This window comes from Triturus cristatus, chromosome 7, assembly GCF_964204655.1.
Source record: "Triturus cristatus chromosome 7, aTriCri1.1, whole genome shotgun sequence".
In the NCBI taxonomy this organism is placed as follows: domain Eukaryota; kingdom Metazoa; phylum Chordata; class Amphibia; order Caudata; family Salamandridae; genus Triturus; species Triturus cristatus.
This window is the reverse complement of record NC_140590.1, coordinates 1,683,842,996-1,683,868,013: the sequence shown is the minus strand read 5'-3', so window position 1 is coordinate 1,683,868,013 and position 25,018 is coordinate 1,683,842,996. Positions and strand designations below refer to the sequence as shown.

Below are 25,018 nucleotides of genomic sequence, written 5' to 3'. Positions count from 1 at the left end.
TCTCAATTTTACAATTTATCTGTGAACCCCTCTTTCTGTGTGTCTCTCTGTTTGGATTTCTCTTTATGTGGGTCACTCTTTTACCACTTCTCTATTAATCTCTCATTTACAATTCTGTGTTGTGTTGATCACCTTTTGCCATTCGTCAAAGTTTAGCTCTTTTACCGTCTTTTTCTTCCAGCCTCCCTTTAATCTATTTTTAATTAGTGGGTTTCTCTTTCCTTCTTCTCTGAGCTTTTGTGTCATTTCTTTTTCATTGGGTCTTTTTATAAATCTGTTACTGAAAGCCTCTCATGTATCATATATCATTTTTTCAACATAACTGTCGGTGTCGTGGGGTCTCACATTTCCTCTTTCTACCTCCATCCATTTCAATCGTTTTCCCTTTGTATCTGGGGCTCTTTTACTCCCCCGAGGCATGCCCATCTTCTCCTTCTTGCTCTGTTTTACATGTCCCTCGTTCAGCATACTTCCCATTGTCTTTCATTCTCTTTTACTTTATCTCCCTGCCTCTGAGGCATTCTTTCAGCCTTTCTCCTTCTGAATTTTTCTCCATCATCCTATGTCTGTTGCTCCGTTATGACGTGTTTCTCTCTAAAGGCCTCTGCATTAGTTCTCTATCATGCGCCAGAAAGGAATATGTTGAAAGACGTAGAGACCCTGCAGTTGTAAGTGTTGCAATAGAGGACACACAGGGAGAGAGGCAAAAATTTGAGAGACCCTCTCTGACAAGTCATTTGTTTTTTAGGTCTCGCCTGACCCAGCGCATGCGCTGGTCTGGCGAGACTTATTGGGAGGCTCCAAAAAGTGCTACCAGGCCAGCCTAGAGCTACAGTGCATGTGCGAGGGCGCGCGCACCGCGCTTTACCGCGATTATTTTCACTTTTGCGGCCGCACCTTTGATGTTTGATCGCGATCACTTTCACTTTCGCGGCCGTTATGTTGCATGGCTAAACACTTATAAGGTCCCAAAGGCGAGACCTATTGGCTATGCCAATGCTTGTTTAGATTACACCAATGGCCACTCAATGGTGGAGTGAGATCGACCTTTATTCACCTGCTTAGAGTTATCGAGAGTCTTACACTTCCCCATAGAACAGGAGAGTACCAAGTGCGAAATGGAAGACAAAAGCTGTGTGGCCCTGCCTGGCCACTGCCAGACGCAGACAGGCCCGTTCTTCACCAGGTCTTCGCCCAGGCACAGCCTAAGTACATCCTGCACTGAGGAAAAGTAAAGCACACTATGTAGCGTCTAGTTGATAGTGCTCTTAGTTTTAATTTCCAGGGCACTAAGCTCTCAGCCACCTGTTACGGCTTAATGAGGATGCTGCGTAAGATCCTCCCCCTTCTCCCCCTCCAGGCGAGAAGGATTATGGTTCAAGCTCTTATTCTCTCTCGCCTGGATTACAGTAATGCCCTATACCTGGGATTCCCTCATTTTACTATACATAATCTCCAGGTGATTCAGAACTGTGCGGCCCGCTTGCTTCTCCAGATCCCTCGCAGGCATTCTGCCAAACCTGCTTTGAGGAGCCTTCATTGGCTCCCCGTGAGGGCAAGAATACAATTCAAGGCCATGTGCCTGGCTCACAAGGCCTTTTGGAGGAAGGGCCCGGTCATTACCCACTCCTTCATCACCCCCTACCATCCCTCGCGGAATCTCCGTTCTAGCTCCTCCTTTCTTGCTGTCTCTGCCTAAATACGAAGATCAAGATGGGGCGGACGCTCTTTCTCTTTTAATGCCTCTAATCTCTGGAATATCCTTCCTCTAAATCTCCGGAAGGAGCCAAACTTATTGGCGTTCCAGAAACTTCTGAAAACCTGCCTCTTTAAGGACTCTAAGTTCTCTGTTGATATCCATATGCGTCAGTCCGCAGCCCTGGGAGGCCTCAGGGTAGCCATGCGCTATATAAATATAAATTTATTCATTCAGTTGCTCCCACATCTCCTTCGCTCCACCAGGGTCTACGGCAGCAGGGTAGCCTGGGAGGTGTTGTTCTTGGCTCCTTCCCAGGCAAAAGTGCAGCAAAACCCCAAAGTGCCCCGTGCCGCATCAGGAGCAGAGACCACTAAATAGTGCCTAGCTCCTCCTCTACCACCCTACCTTCAAGTCTACAGAAGCAGAGTAGGCTGGGAGATATAGCTCTTGGCTCTAACCCTGGCGAAAGTAAAGCAGACGCCAAAAGAACAGTGTAAAAGAGAGTGTGTCACTGAGATCGGTCAGAGGAATGGTCACAGATGAGCCCATCTGACGACTAATTATCCAATGTTACACCTTATTGCATTGATTTTCTAAATTAAACAGTTATTTATTACTGAATATTTTTTATTAATTGTGGATGGAGGGACTTGATGCACTGCTTTCATAGTTGGACGGATGGATCATGTTGAGTTACTTGTTTAATTTTACATTTGGTATTTGTTTCCAATGAGAAATTCAGTTTTTTTTCAGTGTGGTGAGATGTAAGGATAGTTGCTATTTTGACAAACCTCCTCCAGTCTGCAGATATTTTAATTGTTTCTTTGTTGTTGTGTTCCGGGGTGTGCTACGTAGGGTGGGTTTTGGTTTTATGGTTTTTGGGTTGGAAGGATGAAAAGATTCTCCTAGCTTCACTCTAAATTCTAGTTTCTTTGTGCACACATTCTGAATTTCTCATACATTGGTACCTGAGGGGCGAAGGAGTTCGGGAGGCCTCAAACATACTGATGTTTAATTTGACATTGCAGTCATGTAAGATTCAAATATGGAGATGTGAATATTTCATTGCAATGGGAGCTGTCCTGGAATTGTGCTGGGCATAAGTTGCCTGACCTTTACTGAATGTTAAATGGCACAGACAGAAGAACTGCTTTTCTATTCATTACAGAAGCAATATCTTGCGGCGCCTGGCAGTACAGCTATGCATTTGATGAGCTCGCATGTACCTGGTTTTTTTTTGCAAATTTTTTTTTTTTACAATTTGTAAGTCAGTGCAGTTCATGATTCGTAATATATTCCATTTTCTTTACTCATAACAGCCAGGAGATCAGATTTTGCTTGTGTGTGAAATCCTAAATCCTCACCTAGATTCTGAGATAATATCTGCACCTTCTTCCTTGTGCTTTTAAACCCTCTCCTTAGCCTTTGAAAAGCTTTTCTAGCTGCCACCCAACATTGATCAAAATGCCTGGATGAAATGTGGATGACAAAAGCTGCGGCATCAGTGAGAGAACAAAGTGTGCAGGGTCACGCGTCTGGGAGGCGTCTGGCCAGGACATAGATGCCCTTGCTCCAGGATCATCAACACTTATTTCAAATGACCAATGGGTAATCAGGGAACCCAAAGTGCTAGCCAATAAGAATGGAAACCAGGGTTAATGAATATAGGCAATTTGTGACGAGGAATTGCTAGAATTTGCAGAATTTAATAGAAGATGCACCTGAAACAAGATGAGGACACTGAAGAATATGTGATCAGACAAACAGCTCGGGTCCCACCCAAGATACATGTATACCAAACCAAAAATGAAAAGAAACCCTCAAACTTGTAGAAGAATAATTCCAAGTGGCAATGTAGACAAAGACAAGGACTCTTCTTCAAAGGTAGTGAAAAAGCTCAGGGGCGCCTGATTAAGAGTATGTAACAGCAAAGAAAGTAGAGTGCATAAACAAACGAGGTATCTCAGAGCAGGGGCTTTACACTAGGAATGAACTGGACCTGAAATCCAGGGAGAGGATGTAGCCTTACGGCAGCAGCGGCCGACCTTGAAGCTGGGGAACCGGGTTCAAGTCTCGGCATCAACGCTCAACTTCCTGTGATTCTGGGCATATCACTTAATCTCCTTGTGTCTAACAAAGAAAATGAATGTGTCCATCTGTAACAAAACTGGTGCTCATGTAAAGCGCTCTGATACCTTCGGGTCTAGTTCGCGCTATATGAAAATCTATTATAATAAAAAAAAAAGTATACTCCACCACCCTCCACACTTCCAGGGCCAGACTGGCCATAGCAGGCACCGGGCGTTTACCTGGTGGGCCGGCAGGGTGGGGGCTAGTTTTGGGCCCCTCTGGGCCATTTTTGTTACCGGGGCCGGAAATATCGGCCCCCTGTAACAAAATGGCCCAAAACCGGCTCTAGCAAACAGCTCAGCCGCACCCCCTCTTCCCCACAGGGGTGCCGGCAGAGCAGTTTGCCAGGGCCGGTTTCGATTCCCAGTCCGGCCCTGCACACTTCCGACGAGGTCAATCAAGCAGCCTCCTACCTGTCTGACTGGATCACCACCAGCGCCGATACAAGTGCAACCAGCAAAGCTCTCAACAGCAGACGAGCCAACAAACACGCCAGCTGGGTCACCCCCGAACTCAAGGCTGATAAACACAAAAGCAAACCCCTCGTGAGACAATGGCGCACCAGCGAAGAGACGACCACACAGCCTTCACCACCACACCATCAGAGGTGCAAAGAATGCAGCCATCGCCACCCACCTCCAGTCCACTAATCACACCAAGGAACTATTCACCATCATCAGAGAAGTCTCCTCCTCCGATGCCGTCAAAAACAGCATCCAGCCCTCCCAGTCCCTCTGCAACTCTCTTGCCGACTTCTTACACTCCAAGATCACCAACATCTACAAAAACTTCGAACCCCAACTGCAGAGACCAGTCCTCCCTGCTCCTCCCCGCTCCTCCCACTGACCGTCCCTTCGCACCCCCGGACCAACTGGACACCCCTCAGCACCGAAACAACACCTCCATCATGTCCTCCATCCACTCTGGAGCGCCAGCCGACCCCTGCCCACATCGCGTCTTCAACCTCGGACACAAAGCAATCGGACCCCCACTCACCAGCATCATCAACACAGTTTTCAGCACTGCCACGTTCACAGAAGCTTGGAAACACGCCAAAGTCGAACCCCTGCTAAAGAAGCCTACAGCTGATCCAACCAACCTCATGAACTACTGCCTCATCTCCCTCCTTCCCTTTCTTAAAAAGGTCCTAGAGAAAGCCGTCAACCGCCACATCAAAGACTACCTGGAGTCCAACCACCTGCTTGACCCCTCCCAATCCAGCTTCCGCCGGAACCACAGCACAGAAACAGCCCACATAGCTGCAGCCGATGACATTAGAGCCATTCTCGACTGTGGCAAATCAGCAGCCCTGATCCTCCTCGTCCTGTCAGCGGCCTTCAACACCATCTCCCACCATCTCCTCATCCAAAGACTCCACCCCATCGGAATCCACGGCATTGCCCTCAAGCTGCTATCCTCTTTTCTCACTGGACGCACACAAAGAACATGCCTCCTGCCATACACCTTTGACCGCAAGACCATCATCTGCAGCGTACCCCAGGGCTCCTCACTCAGCCCAATACTGTTCAACATTTACACCACCTTTTTGGCCCCATCACCCACAGCCACGGTCTCAGCATTGTCTCTTACGCTGACAACACACAGGTCCTACTCTCTCTCACTAAAGACACCGACTCCACTGACATCGCCAACTGGATGAAAGCCAACTACCTCCAGCTCAACGCCGACAAGACTGAAGTTCTCCTCTACAGAAGACTCCCCTCACCGTGGAATGACACCTGTTGGCCCTCCGCCCCCGGATTTCCACCCAAACACGCAACCTCGGAATTATCATCGAAAGTGAACTCTCCATGAAACGCCAAGTCAACTCTACTGTCTCCTCCTGCTTCAACACTCTCAGAATGCTTCGGAAGGTTATCAGATGGATCCCTTTCAATACCAGGAGAACAGTCACCCACACCCTCATCACTAGTCGACTCGACTACGGAAACGCCCTCTATGCCGGTACCTCCACCCACCTCCTCAATCGCCTCCAAACCATCCAAATTGCAGAAAGAATCATCATGCACCTGCCCAAACAAGCCCACATCACCCCCCTCCCCACTCCTCCGTAGCCTGCACTGGCTCCCGTCATGAAGAGATGCCACTTCAAATTGGTCACACACGCCTACAGATCCCTCCACAACGCCGGACCAGAATACCTCAACAACCACTTGATTTTCCACCGGCCCACCAGACACCTGCGGTCTGCAGCCCTCTCCCTCGCCACCGTCCCACATACCCATTGCGCCTGAACCGGAGGTTGATGCTTCTCCCACCACGCAGCCAAAGCCTTGAACGACCTTCCCACCCACCTCCAAACATCACCATCCCTCGCTGAGTACAGGAGCGGACTCGAGACCTGGCTGTTTGAATGGACCCTCCTTACACTAGCACCTGGATACCGCTCTGGGTGATAAGCGCGCTTCACATTTAATCAATTGGTAGACTGAAGTCTTGCACCACAATAGGCAAGAGCAGAGAATCAAAGTCTAGTACCAGGAAAGGTACAGACTAGGGAAACAAAGTCTCATACCAGTAAAAGACAGCAAAAGTAGTCAAAGTCTTACACCAAGAAGGAACATGCAACAGCAGAGATGAAAGCAGCTGTCGCCGCAACAGAACCTCCACAAGGAGAATCCAAACAAATACATGGACAGAAAAATTACATTCCAAAGGAGTTAATCCATGAGTCAATGGGAATGGAAATGGAAAACAACAACTGGACCAATCAATGGACGAGGTCATGGACAGGTGGATGAGGAAACTCAGGGGTAAAGCAAGGACAAACAGAGTTCAGTACAACAAGAGTCAAAGAACTAGCAAAGAGTAGAGTTGGGACAAGCATCATCCAAACAACCAGTGCAGTTGAGAAGCGTTTGTCTATTGCTTCTGAAACCTCTGAACTGTCTAAGAAAAATGGCCTCAGGACACAAGGAGTGCACTGCGCATTACCAAACCAAAATGGCCAACATCACAGAACGCATGTGCGTGCCACCACACTTGTTCACACCCCTATATAGTTTGATAGCCTCGTCAATAGATATTCTGTGAAGAATGGATGGAGAGAATCCAGCAGCGCTGCTCAGGGCAGGAGGTTGTTCAGATGACGCGCTTAACAATATCAACCTTGCAGCAGTTGTGCTGAGTTAGCTCACTGCAGACGGGGAGCTTCTGCCTGGGAGAAACCTGCAACAAAAACTGTAACATTGACCTGTACTGCTTGGATGAACTATGACCCTATATCTTTCTAACTAGATTAACTGGGCACCTGTAAAAATAGCCACAGACATGCAAAATCTCACAACTTTTTTTGACTCTACACTTTTCATGAAAACTCAAGTGGACAGGCTGTCACAATCAACATTTTACACAAAAGAAAACGCTTCGACACACCATTTCACATGATGGATATCCTCAAAAGGCACAAGCAACAACGTCAATCCTCCACTCAAAACTTGACTATGCAAACAGACTACCACAGCACTCCACTCTTATCTGTCAGAGGCTACGAAGAATTCAAAACTCAGCAGCAAGGCTAGTTCTAAATGTAAATATACAAACCCACATTTCTCGTCTTCTGAAGGCTCCACACTGGATCCCAGAAGCTAAAAAAAAAATCTCATTCAAACTACTTTGCTACTTTGCATCACTCACACAACTATTTATGACAAAGGATTAAAATCAATTCAAGCTAAAATCACAAAACATCCTCAAACCCAGGAACTTACGTTCCGGACTTGGATCCTGCTTAAAAATCCTGTTTATAGGAAGAAAAGCTTGGTGGCACTAGTTTCGCAGTTCAAGTGGCAAACCTTCGGAATTATCTACCTGCACAGATAGAGCCACAAGGAATCACTTAGAGTTCAGAAGGATGGTTAACCTCTTCAGTGCCCCGCCCTTTCCACGCCCTGTGCCGGGCGTTTCATTAGCGGGCGGGGTTCATGACGAGATAGTCTCGTCATGGGCACAGCGCAACCGCGCTCCATGACGAGACTATCTCGTCATGGGCACTGAAGGGGTTAAGACTAGATATATCCAATGTCATCCAAAGAAGTGTTAAATCAGCAGAATCCCTTAACAACAACCCCCAACATTAGCTAGAACCACATCACCCTAGGGGCTCAACCTCCATGCATCTTTCTCAAACACATAAGGGTATGGTCAATGTAAACCCAAAAAATTGCCGACACCTCAAAAAATGAACAGACAAACCTAACAACCCACCATCCACACATACAAAATAACTCAGTACCCAATATTTATAAAAAACACAAATACAAAAATTAAACAATTTAAATAATGTCCAAAATGTATGTTAATAAGATCAGACTGTAGCAACACCATCAAGAGACACAAGACAGAACAACTTATATCACCTGTCTGCAGGTAATCAACTTTCAACCTTTCCTTCTACTGTTTATATTGCCTCAGAATGCACCCTACCTCAACATTACAAAAAACCCTGGATGAAAAGAACCCGATTCATTGCTGGGTATTTCTCGGTCTCCTGCCTTCCTATTTGAATTATACTCTCTTTACAGAAATTATGGTCCCACAACCGTAAGTAGGTCGTGCTTTCTATGTGGTCAGTCTTGCAAGGGAGAATCAGCCCAGCAAGTTCTCCGATGCGCGGAGGAACTTGCCAGATTGATCCTTCATTGCGCGGCCAATTTACGGTTGTTGGGGTTAATTTTTCCCTTGCTCCCAATCCTGCTGAGGACTTCATTTGTTGCCTCATACGAAGCACGTCTCGCCCCTATTCTCTAGGGTTTGCCACTTCAAAGTGCTCATTACTTACCACTGCAACCGGCACACACCTCGCTGATTATTCTCCTCAAGGACGCCTCGACCCTTTACTGCTGGTTCCAGACAGACTCCCGGTGCATTATTCTTCATGAACCATGTCTCCCCTTTGCTTATGCAGTGTTTCTGTAGTTTTGTGTGCATTGTGACTTGAGGCATGTTCTCGCGGGCTCCATATTTGACCCAATCCAGAAGATGATCCTGCATTTCCAATAGGGTTGAAATGTTGCTGACTTGCATACAGCCCCATTCCACTGCATATTATAGATAACAGGCCTTGCTGTTCTCTACTGCTTTGATACGCACATTGATCACCTTCATTTTACATGCGTATCACACCTCGGAGAGCAACTAGCCCATTTGTCACAAGCATCCACATCTTAGTTTAGTAGACATTTTTTCTTGTTTTTCTGAATTTTATTTGAATATTAAATTACCATTTGGCTTTTATTATGGTTTGTTTGAACTCCTCCATTACATCCCACTGTTCATGAACTAATAAAGCATTTCAACATCACCTCAGGGGTAGTAAGTGCTTTAAACATTCAATTACTATACAATACGACAAGCCTGATACAAGATCTTGCTGCATGTGCTGTAGAAATAAACCACCGTGTAGACTCGAAATAGTTATTTGTACCCAAACAACTGTCAACTTCCACTAATCTCCTTAGGAAAAGCTTTAGCCACAGAAAGTATGGACTCAAGGACTTCTCTCGACTATCCACTGACCATCACTGATGCCCAGATATTGCTCTGCTCCCTCAGGGCTCTCACACGCACTTCTTCACTTACCTCTACCCAGAGCCCAGATAATGATGGCACAGTCTGTAGATCCACTGGCGATAAACTTCTCTTGGGGGTCACCACCAAACTCTGCAGCTGGAAAGAACACAGTGCAGTTAGGGGCCGTACGGCACAGCGCTGGATAGGAATCTGGACGGTGTCCGAGAGCTGGCTGTGGGAGATGGTACATGGGCACTGCTTCAGGAAACTGGTGTATTAAGGTGTACCATGGGTGGCGCTGCATGAGTTCTGGCTGTGATACTTGATTTAGGAGTCCTGAGGGGGACAATGTAGGAGCACCAATGGTGGAGAATGGTGCAGGATTGCTGGCTCTTTGGATAGTGCAGGAGCAATGGCTGTAAGGAACATAGCAGGAGTTCAGGCTTTGGAAGGCGGTGCAGGAGTGCTAGATGTGAAGGATGGTGCAGGAACGCTGGCCATGGGGATGATGTAACACTGTTGCCTGTTCAGAACGGTGGTGAGTCACTGGATGTGGTAAATGCCACTGGCTAGCAGTGGAGAACCAGTGTAAAGGAAATGGAGTTCTGACTCTTACCAATTCTAGCTGTGTGCGTCGGTGAGATCACCGCTAGACAGGTCACACCTCCCTGGTGGCCTGCCAGGTTCTTCTCCTCTGTCCCACTCGGCACATCCCAGACCTTCACTGTGGTGTCCCGGCTTCAGTCCATTAGGGAAAGAGAAAAAAGACAACAAAGTGACCACTAATGAGGCCCAACATGCAAAAGTCTGTTTGTGTATTCTCGCTTGGTTTGACAAGAGAGCCACAGAAGGAGTGTAAATTTACAAAGATGCAGCTTTTTTATGAATCCCCCAGAGAGTGGACTCGACACGGATAATGCCTGAAGGCCTGTCTGCTGCAATTCATTAAAGGCAACTTTAATTTTACAGTTTTTTTGGGATCGTGCACAGACCGAAGGTTGAGCAGTTTGCAAATGTTGTCGGGTGCCACAGAGGTATCACTCTCAAAACCCAAGGAGTGTAAGAAATCAGAAAACACATGCGCTGACTGACAACAGTCAGCGTCCCTCTGGGCGCGCCGTAAGTGCTTCGCTAGGAGCGAATAAGGAAGTTGTTCGGAAAGAGTAAAGCCAAAAGGTTTATCTTCAATTCCAAATTTTAATTCATGGATGTTCAGATCAGTTCATGTGATCGAGTGATGAAAACATTGCATTCATGAAATAACATCACTGTGTTAAGTCTTCACTCAGGTGTTAAACTCTATCCCAATGCATTTCGGGCCCCTCTGGCCCTTCATCAGGGGAATCTATATTACAAAGAAAACATGTTCATATCAGTCATTTGTGAAAAAAATGAGGAATTAACCAAAAATCACAAAAGAAGAAAGGACTACGCCTATCAACAGGTAAGTTTACGCTCAACGAAACAACAAATATATCAATGTTGGCTTAATGAAACAATGTCAATATACCCCTAAAAACCAAAAAGACTAAAGTAGTTACAGATAGACCCACTCACTAATGAAAAGTGAGAAGAAACAAATCACCCTCGTGCGTTAGCTATGGTGTACAAAAAGTGGTGAAAACAAAGACGGCGCTGAAAGTGCCTAAACTCAGTTGAAAGACCCGTGAGGCGTGTGAAAACGCTTAATGCAAAATTCAGGGAGGTGCGCTAAACTAATGGGAAGAAAGTTGGTCAGCGAGTTGAAACATGGGGTTCTAATTAGTCAAGGTCAATACGATACGCTAAGGCGAACATGCAGCTTACTGTGAAAGCAAACGCTCTCTACCTGATTTGTTCTGATGTTGCCGGTCAGTCTTGCATCGGGGTTTACAAAAGTGTGGTTGGGCGTGCTCTTAAGAAGCGAAACACCGGAAGTGACGTGAGCGGTAATGGGACGGCAAGTGTGTGTTGAAAGACATTGGTTAAACATGGGCGCCATCTTAAAAGGGAGGGAAAGATGACTAACAAATACGTGTATCAACTTTAAAAAAAGGTGAAACATAGAAAAAACAAAAACAATAAAAGCAGGTATTCACACGACAATGAGCAAACATTGATAACAACAAAATAGTTCATAGTTTAAAGGTAGCAAGCGAATTCCAAGCGGTCATTAAGACCCTTCGGCTTCATAGATTCCAGTTTGTAAATCCAGTGTATCTCGCGTTGCAACAAGAAGGAATTGTTGTCTCTACCTTCTTTTTTCAATACAGTTTCTAGGACCAAAAATTGAAGTTGAGCAATGCTGTGTTGATTTTCAAGAAAATGCATCGCTATGGTGGATTTGGGATTGCTGGTGCGAATGTTACTCTTGTGTTCATGGATGCGGGTTTTTATCTTTCTTTCAGTTTTTCCCACATAAACAAGCCCGCACGGGCATTTCAGTAAGTATATTAAATTGGTGGTGTCACAGGTAGCATTGACTCGAAGCTTGATCGGCGTACCTCTCATGGGGTGCGAAATTTTTTGGCCCTTAATGATGTTGTTGCAATTACTGCAATTCATGCAGGGAACTGTACCTCGAAATGTTGTAATGGGAATTTCAGTTTTGGGTCGGATCAGTTCCTGTATGTTTTTATTCCTGGTATGTGCAAACATCGGTGGATTGCTGAAGATGCCATTGAAATCGGTTTCTAGGGCCAAGACTGGCCAGTGTCTCTTAATGGTTTGCTTGAATTTATGACTCATGGTTGAGAAGCGGGAAACCACTACCATGCGGTGATGCTCACTACGTGTGGTGGGTTGCAGCAAAGTTTCACGGGATGCACTAGCCACTTTGGTAACAGCATTTTGTAAAATGGCTTGAGGATAACCACGGGTGGCAAAACGTTGTATCATTGACTGTGTTTGTGTGTGAGACTCAAAAGGATCAGAAACAATTCTCTTCACTCTGAGCAGTTGTGAAAATGGTAGATGAACTTTTAAAGATGGTTGGTGAAAGCTTGTGTAGTGTAAAAGGTTATTGCGATCGGTTGATTTCCTGAAAACAGATGTGGTGATCTTTTCGTTCTGGATTCTCAACAGAACGTCCAGGTACGTGATGGAAGTTTTATCGACATTGAAGGTGAATTGAATACGATCATTGATCAGGTTCAAATTATCCAAAGCAACCCCGAGAGATTCTCGGGGACCAAGCCATAAAACAAAAATGTCATCTATGTAACGCAAGAAAATGCGTGCATGTTTCTTCCATGTGTCTAAGCTCAAAATGAATTTGTTTTCAAATGCGTGCATAAAAAGGTTGGCATAGGTCGGCGCGGCGCAATTGCCCATCGATGTGCCAGATAGCTGCAAATAATAGGTGTCGTTCCATCTAAAATAACTCTGATACAAGGTGAAAGAAAGAAGTTCCATCAAAAAAAGTTGAAAATCATGATCTAAATCAGATTGCACTAATGTTCCTTCAATGGCTTCAAGGCCCAAATTGTGGGGGATCGAGGTGTAGAGGGACTTCACATCGATTGTGCACAACCAGACTTCCTCTTCCTTGGGTAGTACAATTTGATTGATTTTGATCAAGAAGTCAGTTGTATCTTTAACATATGACTCCATCTGTTGAACAAAAGGTTGTAGATGAATGTCCAAGAATTTGCCCACCGATTCATGTATACTGCCTCTTGTGGATACTATTGGTCGCATAGGTGGATGTCTAAGATCCTTATGAATTTTTGGTAGCATGTATAGCGTGGGCGTTCTGGGATGTGAAGAGATCAGGAACTTTTTAGTTTTTTCATCAATGATGCCGTTCGTCACAGCTTTGTTTATTAACTCTTGTAGGAACGTTTGAAAAGTGGCAGTGGGATCCTGTTGCAACACCATGTAAGTATCTTTGTCATTTACGTGTGAGTTGACTTGAGCTTGATAGAAAGACATATCCATTATGACCAGGGCTCCGCCTTTGTCTGCTTTTTGACAAATGATGTCACGGTTGCCAGCCAGTTTGTCTAGTGTCGCTCTCTCCTTGTTGGTTAGATTTTGGAGTTTGGATCGTTTCTTAAAATTGAAAGATTGTATGTCCTTTTTAACCAAATTTTCGAAGGAATCAAGTGTTTTATGTGAGATGGGTGCCTGGTAAGTACTCTTGACGCGAAGATGTTTCAAAAGGTGAGTTTCGTTAGACTTGGGAGTCTGTATCACGTTCTCAAAAAAGTGTCTCAATCGAAGGTTGCGCATAAGCTTGAATAGACTGATGTCCAATTCCAATCTATTAGTATGGAACGTAGGAACAAAAGAAGTCCCCTTTTGTAGTATGCGCGTTTCCATTTCTGTCATTCGATAATTGGAAATGTTAATAACAAGTCGCTCAGAATCTACGGTTTCTTCCCTTTGTTCCGTCGACTCGTCGAAGGTTGCGCCTTGGGACTGGGCATGGGTGGTGCGTCTTTTGCCCCTCCTGGGTCTAGTTGGTCTTTTTGACCCACCTCTAAAAAAGGCACATTGGTGTCAGATTGAGTTGAGGTGGTGCTTGCAAGTTGTATGGTACTCGCTGATTGCATGGTCGTAGTGGGTTGACCAATAGGACGTCGTTCACCCTCTGAAGACGAGGTATCAGTCTCCGTGTTGGGGTTGAATGGTCTATTTTGGCGTCGTCTAGCGTAGACCTCGGCCCACGAGTACACTTCACCCATCTTGTAGTCCACGGTGTCACGTTTATATTTTCGAATTTTTCTTTCACTGATTTCCTCTGTATATTTGTCTAATTGTGTTTTGAGGTCCTCCAAGGTTTTACCCCAGTCTTCTGATGCAATCAGTTCCTGGAGTTCAGTCTTGGTTTGGGCGATGTCCTTGTTAAGCTCTTCCAGAACCCTTGACAGTTCCTCTATGATTAATAAGATGAGATCTAAAGAACACTTATTTAAAATGGCATACCAGCGTTCCACAAACTTTGGGCTGTTTCTACATAGGAGAGGTTTTAATGGTACTCGGAGACCCCTTGGGATCCGCTGTGCTCGATGATATTTAATCAATGTACTAGCATGGAGTCGTTGGTTGATCTCACGTTTGCTGAGATATAACAATTGGCGTAAGTTGTTTTCTTTGTTTCTTTTGTTGATCAATGGTGTACTGTCCTCATTGATGAGTGCATAAATCTTGGAGGCGTCGTCATCTGCGAAGGCAAATGTGTCGGCCCGTAGATCAGTTAGGCGTGCTATGTCATCATAAGCCATGTTGGGCGGATTGGTTGGGAAGGTCGTGCTACGAGCCGGTGGGTTGAAAAGGATGAATCATACAGTTTTTTTGGGATCGTGCACAGACCGAAGGTTGAGCAGTTTGCAAATGTTGTCGGGTGCCACAGAGGTATCACTCTCAAAACCCAAGGAGTGTAAGAAATCAGAAAACACATGCGCTGACTGACAACAGTCAGCGTCCCTCTGGGCGCGCCGTAAGTGCTTCGCTAGGAGCGAATAAGGAAGTTGTTCGGAAAGAGTAAAGCCAAAAGGTTTATCTTCAATTCCAAATTTTAATTCATGGATGTTCAGATCAGTTCATGTGATCGAGTGATGAAAACATTGCATTCATGAAATAACATCACTGTGTTAAGTCTTCACTCAGGTGTTAAACTCTATCCCAATGCGACCCAAAACTGAAATTCCCATTACAACATTTCGAGGTACAGTTCCCTGCATGAATTGCAGTAATTGCAACAACATCATTAAGGGCCAAAAAATTTCGCACCCCATGAGAGGTACGCCGATCAAGCTTCGAGTCAATGCTACCTGTGACACCACCAATTTAATATACTTACTGAAATGCCCGTGCGGGCTTGTTTATGTGGGAAAAACTGAAAGAAAGATAAAAACCCGCATCCATGAACACAAGAGTAACATTCGCACCAGCAATCCCAAATCCACCATAGCGATGCATTTTCTTGAAAATCAACACAGCATTGCTCAACTTCAATTTTTGGTCCTAGAAACTGTATTGAAAAAAGAAGGTAGAGACAACAATTCCTTCTTGTTGCAACGCGAGATACACTGGATTTACAAACTGGAATCTATGAAGCCGAAGGGTCTTAATGACCGCTTGGAATTCGCTTGCTACCTTTAAACTATGAACTATTTTGTTGTTATCAATGTTTGCTCATTGTCGTGTGAATACCTGCTTTTATTGTTTTTGTTTTTTCTATGTTTCACCTTTTTTTAAAGTTGATACACGTATTTGTTAGTCATCTTTCCCTCCCTTTTAAGATGGCGCCCATGTTTAACCAATGTCTTTCAACACACACTTGCCGTCCCATTACCGCTCACGTCACTTCCGGTGTTTCGCTTCTTAAGAGCACGCCCAACCACACTTTTGTAAACCCCGATGCAAGACTGACCGGCAACATCAGAACAAATCAGGTAGAGAGCGTTTGCTTTCACAGTAAGCTGCATGTTCGCCTTAGCGTATCGTATTGACCTTGACTAATTAGAACCCCATGTTTCAACTCGCTGACCAACTTTCTTCCCATTAGTTTAGCGCACCTCCCTGAATTTTGCATTAAGCGTTTTCACACGCCTCACGGGTCTTTCAACTGAGTTTAGGTACTTTCAGCGCCGTCTTTGTTTTCACCACTTTTTGTACACCATAGCTAACGCACGAGGGTGATTTGTTTCTTCTCACTTTTCATTAGTGAGTGGGTCTATCTGTAACTACTTTAGTCTTTTTGGTTTTTAGGGGTATATTGACATTGTTTCATTAAGCCAACATTGATATATTTGTTGTTTCGTTGAGCGTAAACTTACCTGTTGATAGGCGTAGTCCTTTCTTCTTTTGTGATTTTTGGTTAATTCCTCATTTTTTTCACAAATGACTGATATGAACATGTTTTCTTTGTAATATAGATTCCCCTGATGAAGGGCCAGAGGGGCCCGAAATGCATTGGGATAGAGTTTAACACCTGAGTGAAGACTTAACACAGTGATGTTATTTCATGAATGCAATGTTTTCATCACTCGATCACATGAACTGATCTGAACATCCATGAATTAAAATTTGGAATTGAAGATAAACCTTTTGGCTTTACTCTTTCCGAACAACTTCCTTATTCGCTCCTAGCGAAGCACTTACGGCGCGCCCAGAGGGACGCTGACTGTTGTCAGTCAGCGCATGTGTTTTCTGATTTCTTACACTCCTTGGGTTTTGAGAGTGATACCTCTGTGGCACCCGACAACATTTGCAAACTGCTCAACCTTCGGTCTGTGCACGATCCCAAAAAAACTGTATGATTCATCCTTTTCAACCCACCGGCTCGTAGCACGACCTTCCCAACCAATCCGCCCAACATGGCTTATGATGACATAGCACGCCTAACTGATCTACGGGCCGACACATTTGCCTTCGCAGATGACGACGCCTCCAAGATTTATGCACTCATCAATGAGGACAGTACACCATTGATCAACAAAAGAAACAAAGAAAACAACTTACGCCAATTGTTATATCTCAGCAAACGTGAGATCAACCAACGACTCCATGCTAGTACATTGATTAAATATCATCGAGCACAGCGGATCCCAAGGGGTCTCCGAGTACCATTAAAACCTCTCCTATGTAGAAACAGCCCAAAGTTTGTGGAACGCTGGTATGCCATTTTAAATAAGTGTTCTTTAGATCTCATCTTATTAATCATAGAGGAACTGTCAAGGGTTCTGGAAGAGCTTAACAAGGACATCGCCCAAACCAAGACTGAACTCCAGGAACTGATTGCATCAGAAGACTGGGGTAAAACCTTGGAGGACCTCAAAACACAATTAGACAAATATACAGAGGAAATCAGTGAAAGAAAAATTCGAAAATATAAACGTGACACCGTGGACTACAAGATGGGTGAAGTGTACTCGTGGGCCGAGGTCTACGCTAGACGACGCCAAAATAGACCATTCAACCCCAACACGGAGACTGATACCTCGTCTTCAGAGGGTGAACGACGTCCTATTGGTCAACCCACTACGACCATGCAATCAGCGAGTACCATACAACTTGCAAGCACCACCTCAACTCAATCTGACACCAATGTGCCTTTTTTAGAGGTGGGTCAAAAAGACCAACTAGACCCAGGAGGGGCAAAAGACGCACCACCCATGCCCAGTCCCAAGGCGCAACCTTCGACGAGTCGACGGAACAAAGGGAAGAAACCGTAGATTCTGAGCGACTTGTTATTAACATTTCCAATTATCGAATGACAGAAATGGAAACGCGCATACTACAAAAGGGGACTTCTTTTGTTCCTACGTTCCATACTAATAGATTGGAATTGGACATCAGTCTATTCAAGCTTATGCGCAACCTTCGATTGAGACACTTTTTTGAGAACGTGATACAGACTCCCAAGTCTAACGAAACTCACCTTTTGAAACATCTTCGCGTCAAGAGTACTTACCAGGCACCCATCTCACATAAAACACTTGATTCCTTCGAAAATTTGGTTAAAAAGGACATACAATCTTTCAATTTTAAGAAACGATCCAAACTCCAAAATCTAACCAACAAGGAGAGAGCGACACTAGACAAACTGGCTGGCAACCGTGACATCATTTGTCAAAAAGCAGACAAAGGCGGAGCCCTGGTCATAATGGATATGTCTTTCTATCAAGCTCAAGTCAACTCACACGTAAATGACAAAGATACTTACATGGTGTTGCAACAGGATCCCACTGCCACTTTTCAAACGTTCCTACAAGAGTTAATAAACAAAGCTGTGACGAACGGCATCATTGATGAAAAAACTAAAAAGTTCCTGATCTCTTCACATCCCAGAACGCCCACGCTATACATGCTACCAAAAATTCATAAGGATCTTAGACATCCACCTATGCGACCAATAGTATCCACAAGAGGCAGTATACATGAATCGGTGGGCAAATTCTTGGACATTCATCTACAACCTTTTGTTCAACAGATGGAGTCATATGTTAAAGATACAACTGACTTCTTGATCAAAATCAATCAAATTGTACTACCCAAGGAAGAGGAAGTCTGGTTGTGCACAATCGATGTGAAGTCCCTCTACACCTCGATCCCCCACAATTTGGGCCTTGAAGCCATTGAAGGAACATTAGTGCAATCTGATTTAGATCATGATTTTCAACTTTTTTTGATGGAACTTCTTTCTTTCACCTTGTATCAGAGTTATTTTAGATGGAACGACACCTATTATTTGCAGCTATCTGGCACATCGATGGGCAATTGCGCCGCGCCGACCTATGCCAACCTTTTTATGCACGCATTTGAAAACAAATTCATTTTGAGCTTAGACACATGGAAGAAACATGCACGCATTTTCTTGCGTTACATAGATGACATTTTTGTTTTATGGCTTGGTCCCCGAGAATCTCTCGGGGTTGCTTTGGATAATTTGAACCTGATCAATGATCGTATTCAATTCACCTTCAATGTCGATAAAACTTCCATCACGTACCTGGACGTTCTGTTGAGAATCCAGAACGAAAAGATCACCACATCTGTTTTCAGGAAATCAACCGATCGCAATAACCTTTTACACTACACAAGCTTTCACCAACCATCTTTAAAAGTTCATCTACCATTTTCACAACTGCTCAGAGTGAAGAGAATTGTTTCTGATCCTTTTGAGTCTCACACACAAACACAGTCAATGATACAACGTTTTGCCACCCGTGGTTATCCTCAAGCCATTTTACAAAATGCTGTTACCAAAGTGGCTAGTGCATCCCGTGAAACTTTGCTGCAACCCACCACACGTAGTGAGCATCACCGCATGGTAGTGGTTTCCCGCTTCTCAACCATGAGTCATAAATTCAAGCAAACCATTAAGAGACACTGGCCAGTCTTGGCCCTAGAAACCGATTTCAATGGCATCTTCAGCAATCCACCGATGTTTGCACATACCAGGAATAAAAACATACAGGAACTGATCCGACCCAAAACTGAAATTCCCATTACAACATTTCGAGGTACAGTTCCCTGCATGAATTGCAGTAATTGCAACAACATCATTAAGGGCCAAAAAATTTCGCACCCCATGAGAGGTACGCCGATCAAGCTTCGAGTCAATGCTACCTGTGACACCACCAATTTAATATACTTACTGAAATGCCCGTGCGGGCTTGTTTATGTGGGAAAAACTGAAAGAAAGATAAAAACCCGCATCCATGAACACAAGAGTAACATTCGCACCAGCAATCCCAAATCCACCATAGCGATGCATTTTCTTGAAAATCAACACAGCATTGCTCAACTTCAATTTTTGGTCCTAGAAACTGTATTGAAAAAAGAAGGTAGAGACAACAATTCCTTCTTGTTGCAACGCGAGATACACTGGATTTACAAACTGGAATCTATGAAGCCGAAGGGTCTTAATGACCACTTGGAATTCGCTTGCTACCTTTAAACTATGAACTATTTTGTTGTTATCAATGTTTGCTCATTGTCGTGTGAATACCTGCTTTTATTGTTTTTGTTTTTTCTATGTTTCACCTTTTTTTAAAGTTGATACACGTATTTGTTAGTCATCTTTCCCTCCCTTTTAAGATGGCGCCCATGTTTAACCAATGTCTTTCAACACACACTTGCCGTCCCATTACCGCTCACGTCACTTCCGGTGTTTCGCTTCTTAAGAGCACGCCCAACCACACTTTTGTAAACCCCGATGCAAGACTGACCGGCAACATCAGAACAAATCAGGTAGAGAGCGTTTGCTTTCACAGTAAGCTGCATGTTCGCCTTAGCGTATCGTATTGACCTTGACTAATTAGAACCCCATGTTTCAACTCGCTGACCAACTTTCTTCCCATTAGTTTAGCGCACCTCCCTGAATTTTGCATTAAGCGTTTTCACACGCCTCACGGGTCTTTCAACTGAGTTTAGGCACTTTCAGCGCCGTCTTTGTTTTCACCACTTTTTGTACACCATAGCTAACGCACGAGGGTGATTTGTTTCTTCTCACTTTTCATTAGTGAGTGGGTCTATCTGTAACTACTTTAGTCTTTTTGGTTTTTAGGGGTATATTGACATTGTTTCATTAAGCCAACATTGATATATTTGTTGTTTCGTTGAGCGTAAACTTACCTGTTGATAGGCGTAGTCCTTTCTTCTTTTGTGATTTTTGGTTAATTCCTCATTTTTTTCACAAATGACTGATATGAACATGTTTTCTTTGTAATATAGATTCCCCTGATGAAGGGCCAGAGGGGCCCGAAATGCATTGGGATAGAGTTTAACACCTGAGTGAAGACTTAACACAGTGATGTTATTTCATGAATGCAATGTTTTCATCACTCGATCACATGAACTGATCTGAACATCCATGAATTAAAATTTGGAATTGAAGATAAACCTTTTGGCTTTACTCTTTCCGAACAACTTCCTTATTCGCTCCTAGCGAAGCACTTACGGCGCGCCCAGAGGGACGCTGACTGTTGTCAGTCAGCGCATGTGTTTTCTAACTTTAATTTTACATCAAGATAAGGAAACTACAATTCTGTATTTTAACTTTACTTTATTCTGTCAGTAAGTGCTCAGTATTCATCACCCAATCAGCTATCACCACAGTTATCAATACCTCTCGCACACATAGTCAATCCTCTTCTTTGCTGCTCTGCCAGTTAAGTGCTTTTCTTTTTTCACACTAGTAATGGGTTAGCGGTTATAATGCATATTTGTGTCCCCAGTTCTGTTTCCTTATTTTAACAAAGTCAGCAGGTCTCCTGTTCATCAAATATGCGATTAGGTGACCAAAATGTGGTGCGCAGGGACAAGCGGGACCTAACGAGGTGCGCGGGGACCAGCAGGACCTAACGAGGTGCGCGGGGACCAGCAGGACCTAACGAGGTGCGCGGGGACCAGCAGGGCCTAATGCGGTGCGCGGGGACCAGCGGAGCCTAATGCGGTGCGCGGGGACCAGCGGGGCCTAATGCGGTGCGCAGGGACCAGCGAGGCCTAATGCGGTGCGCAGGGACCAGCGGGGCCTAATGCGGTGCGCGGGGACCAGTGGAGCCTAATGCGGTGCGCCGGGACCAGCGGGGCCTAATGCGGTGCGCAGAGACCAGCGGGGCCTAATGCGGTGCGTGGGGACCAGCGGGCCTAATGAGGTGCGCGGGGACCAGCGGGGCCTAATGCAGTGCGCAGGGACCAGCGAGGCCTAAAGCGGTGCGCAGGGACCAGAGGAGCCTAATATGGTGCGTGGGGGCCAATGGGGCCTAATGCGGTGCGCGGGGACCAGCGGAGCCTAATGCAGTGCGCGGGGACCAGCGGAGCCTAAAGCGGTGCGCCGGGACCAGCGGGGCCTAATGCGGTGCGTGGGGACCAGCGGGGCCTAATGCAGTGCGCAGGAACCAGCGAGGCCTAATGCGGTGCGCAGGGACCAGCGGGACCTAACGAGGTGCGCGGGGACCAGCGGAGCCTAATGCGGTGCGCCGGGACCAGCGGGGCCTAATGCGGTGCGCAGGGACCAGCGGGGCCTAATGCGGTGCGCGGGGACCAGAGGAGCCTAAAACAGTGCGTGGGGGCCAATGGGGCCTAATGCGGTGCGCGGGGACCAGCGGAGCCTAATGCGGTGCGCGGGGACCAGCAGAGCCTAATGCGGTGCACCGTGACCAGCGGAGCCTAATCCGGTGCGCCGGGACCAGCGGGGCCTAATGCGGTGCGTGGGGACCAGCGGGGCCTAATGCAGTGCGCAGGGACCAGCGAGGCCTAATGCGGTGCGCAGGGACCAGCGGGACCTAACAAGGTGCGCGGGGACCAGCGGAGCCTAATGCGGTGCGCCGGGACCAGCAGTGCACAGGGACCAGCGGGGCCTAATGCGGTGCGTGGGGACCAGCGAGGCCTAATGAGGTGCGCGGGGACCAGCGGGGCCTAATGCAGTGCGCAGGGACCAGCGAGGCCTAATGCGGTGCACGGGGACCAGAGGAGCCTAATACGGTGCAAGGGGGCCAATGGGGCCTAATGCGGTGCGGGGGGACCAGCGGAGCCTAATGCGGTGCATGGGGGCCAATGGGGCCTAATGCGGTGCGGGGGGACCAGCAAGGCCTAAATCTGACGTCAATCTTTTCGTTTTTTTTACAAGGGCTACTTATGCAGTGTGGTTTACAAGGGTGGGATGTACTCCCTTTGCATGAGCCCTTGGTACATTTAATACACAGGCATTTCTATTCAGACAAATTATTATTAGATATTTTGTAATGTGTCCCTGAATACTTGGTAGGGGATAACAGTGGAAGAAAATGGTCCACTGGAGGGCACTTCTGTCACGTCACAGAAGCAGTAACGCTCCCAAATGCTTTTTAAAAATTTTATAAGCTATTAGAAATGCGACAGACAATAAGACTGGTCTATGACTAAACATTCTGGGAAAGGCCTTGGAAAATCATCTCAGAGCTTCACGAAAACAGCTCCTACGTATCAGGGTGAAGATCTACTGAGCTCCACAGAGCAAGCAGACTGCTGGATTCCAAAACTAGGTTAGATGGGTGACAAGAGAAAGAGTTTTAGGGAAAAAGTATTCTTAACAAATATAAAGTATTTCATAGAAGGTAAAATGTCCATAAATGATTGGGATGGGTTGACACAGAAACGACATGTGAAAAACTTGTTTTCAAACTACTGACTCTACATTTCACAAGCACAGAAGGCATGAAGTCCACTCCAGGTCTGCAGGCGCAAATGATGCTTTTGAAAACATAGCGGATTCTTCTAACCTGATTATCCTTTCAATAGAAGACTGGTGTGAATCAATCTCTGAACCTTAGCACGAGTGAAAGAAAACCTTTACAGCCCTACAAAATGGGTTGGAAAATGTATGCCAGGATGTTCAAATAACTAATCACTGCAACCAGTTACCTGCCATATCAATAGGAGTTTCAGTGACAGAAATTAAATTCAAAGGGCCCGATTCACAAAAGTAATCTGAGACAAAATCCTAACTTTACGACTTTCGGTATTCACAAAGGGAATTTAGGAGTAGTAAAGTTAGACTTCTGTCTCAGTTAAACTTAAGTTTTGGTCTTAAGTCTAACTTAAGTAAAACTTAAGTTTAACTGAGACAAAATCCTAACTTTACTACTCCTAAATTCCCTTTGTGAATACCAAAAGTCGTAAAGTTAAGATTTTGTCTCAGATTACCTTTGTGAATCGGGCCCATAGAAATCGGCACGCACACTGACAGCAGGCTATACCAAAAAGCACTTTTTGGGTTAGTATTAATATAAAATTGACAACGAGACAATGACTGTGTGTGTCCTTGGGCTCAAAGAAACTTACATCAATGCAGAAGATCTTCAGGGTTTTTTTTTTTTTAGAAATGATGGGCAGGTATAAACAAAATCCATTCAACAAGAGGTGAAGACGAAATTGAATGACTACGTTTATGGAACACCCACACCCTGTAAGGGTCATTGACCACGGTCATCATCTTAACCTTCATCACTTGATTAAAAACTGGATTCCTTCCTTATCATGTTCAATTTCATTGCTCTGCATTTTCTGTTTTCTACAACAAAAGTCCACCAGGTGTGGTGCTGCCCACAAGCCACTGATGAAGAAATGCCGTCTGACATGGCACCCCATCTCTTTCGTTTCCCTCTCATTTACAGCTTTATCGCTCTCATTCTTTCACCATCATGACTCAATCTCACACTCACCTCCATTTCCATATCTGGAAGCTTCTTAATTCTGTATCCCACAGTTAACCCTTTACCCCCACTTTTTAGCCTATCATTTTCAGCCCCCAATAGTCACACCCTGGCCTGCAACTCTTAAGTGCATCAAAGCATAACACCTATCAAAAAGTTAAAATCACTTTATAAAACAATTTTAAAAAAGGCAAGTAAACATGAGGTGAATGCCTAGGCTGTGAACATGAGCAATGGATTGAGCATAAAGACAGTTTTAGAGAAGAGGGAAATACAGGAGACAAACTGTTAGTTAACTCCTGGGGTAAGTAGGAAATCCAGTTTAATCGATTACAAACCAGTCTATCCTGAATCATAAAGCTGTGCAACAAAAAGTGGAAACAACAAGCATCATTTAAGTCCATAATTTCAAGTCTGAAAATAGTTTTTTTGTCAACTGAAAATTCCAAAAAAGCAAATGCACAAAAAGTGGTTGAAACGATGGACAAAAGGTGGAAACAAAGGCCTTTATTTTTCTAGTCTTAATGACAAGTAAACACGTCAGAGAATTCATTTCATGATAGTTTTGTTTGCAGGGGGCACAAGGGGGCTGTTTCAAGGGACATGGTAAATTACAGGCCCCATGCAAACACTTCAGTTGTAAGTGCTGCAACATAAAATAACAGACAGCAAACAGTGTGGAAAATACAAGCAGCATCACAAGGGGCTACAGCGCAACCAATCCGCAACATCAAACTTTACAACATGCCACATAGTGCAAGATATTCCCACTATTGTCCAGTCACTAGTCATTTCCTGCAACTGCACTGGACCCCAAATAATCTGTCTGTGGAAACCTAGATGGGCTCCTCCAACACTGAGTGGGATGGTGCTCAGACCACAGCTACTCATCCCATAACAGAATGGTTTTTGATGGTTCAGTTAAAAAGTCAAGAGACTTCCAATGTCCGCACACGATCACAGATGGGCCAGGCGGGAGCGTGGCAGCAGCTCACATATATATGGTCAGATCAAGTCAGGTTTGGTAGTA

At 45.1% G+C, this 25,018-nt stretch overlaps 1 protein-coding gene across 2 annotated transcripts in view; it reads right to left on the bottom strand.

Annotated features, from left to right (window-relative positions):
• Positions 1–25,018, bottom strand: part of LOC146812720 (uncharacterized) — a 158,790-nt gene that overhangs the window by 17,939 nt on the left and 115,833 nt on the right. For both annotated transcript variants that reach the window (XM_085619830.1, XM_085619831.1), the window contains 2 exons: positions 9,978–10,099; positions 9,431–9,517 (listed from right to left, as the gene is read on the bottom strand). In XM_085619830.1, coding sequence (XP_085475956.1) covers positions 9,431–9,517; positions 9,978–10,099 — 209 coding nt within the window. The remainder of the gene's footprint in view (positions 1–9,430; positions 9,518–9,977; positions 10,100–25,018) is intronic.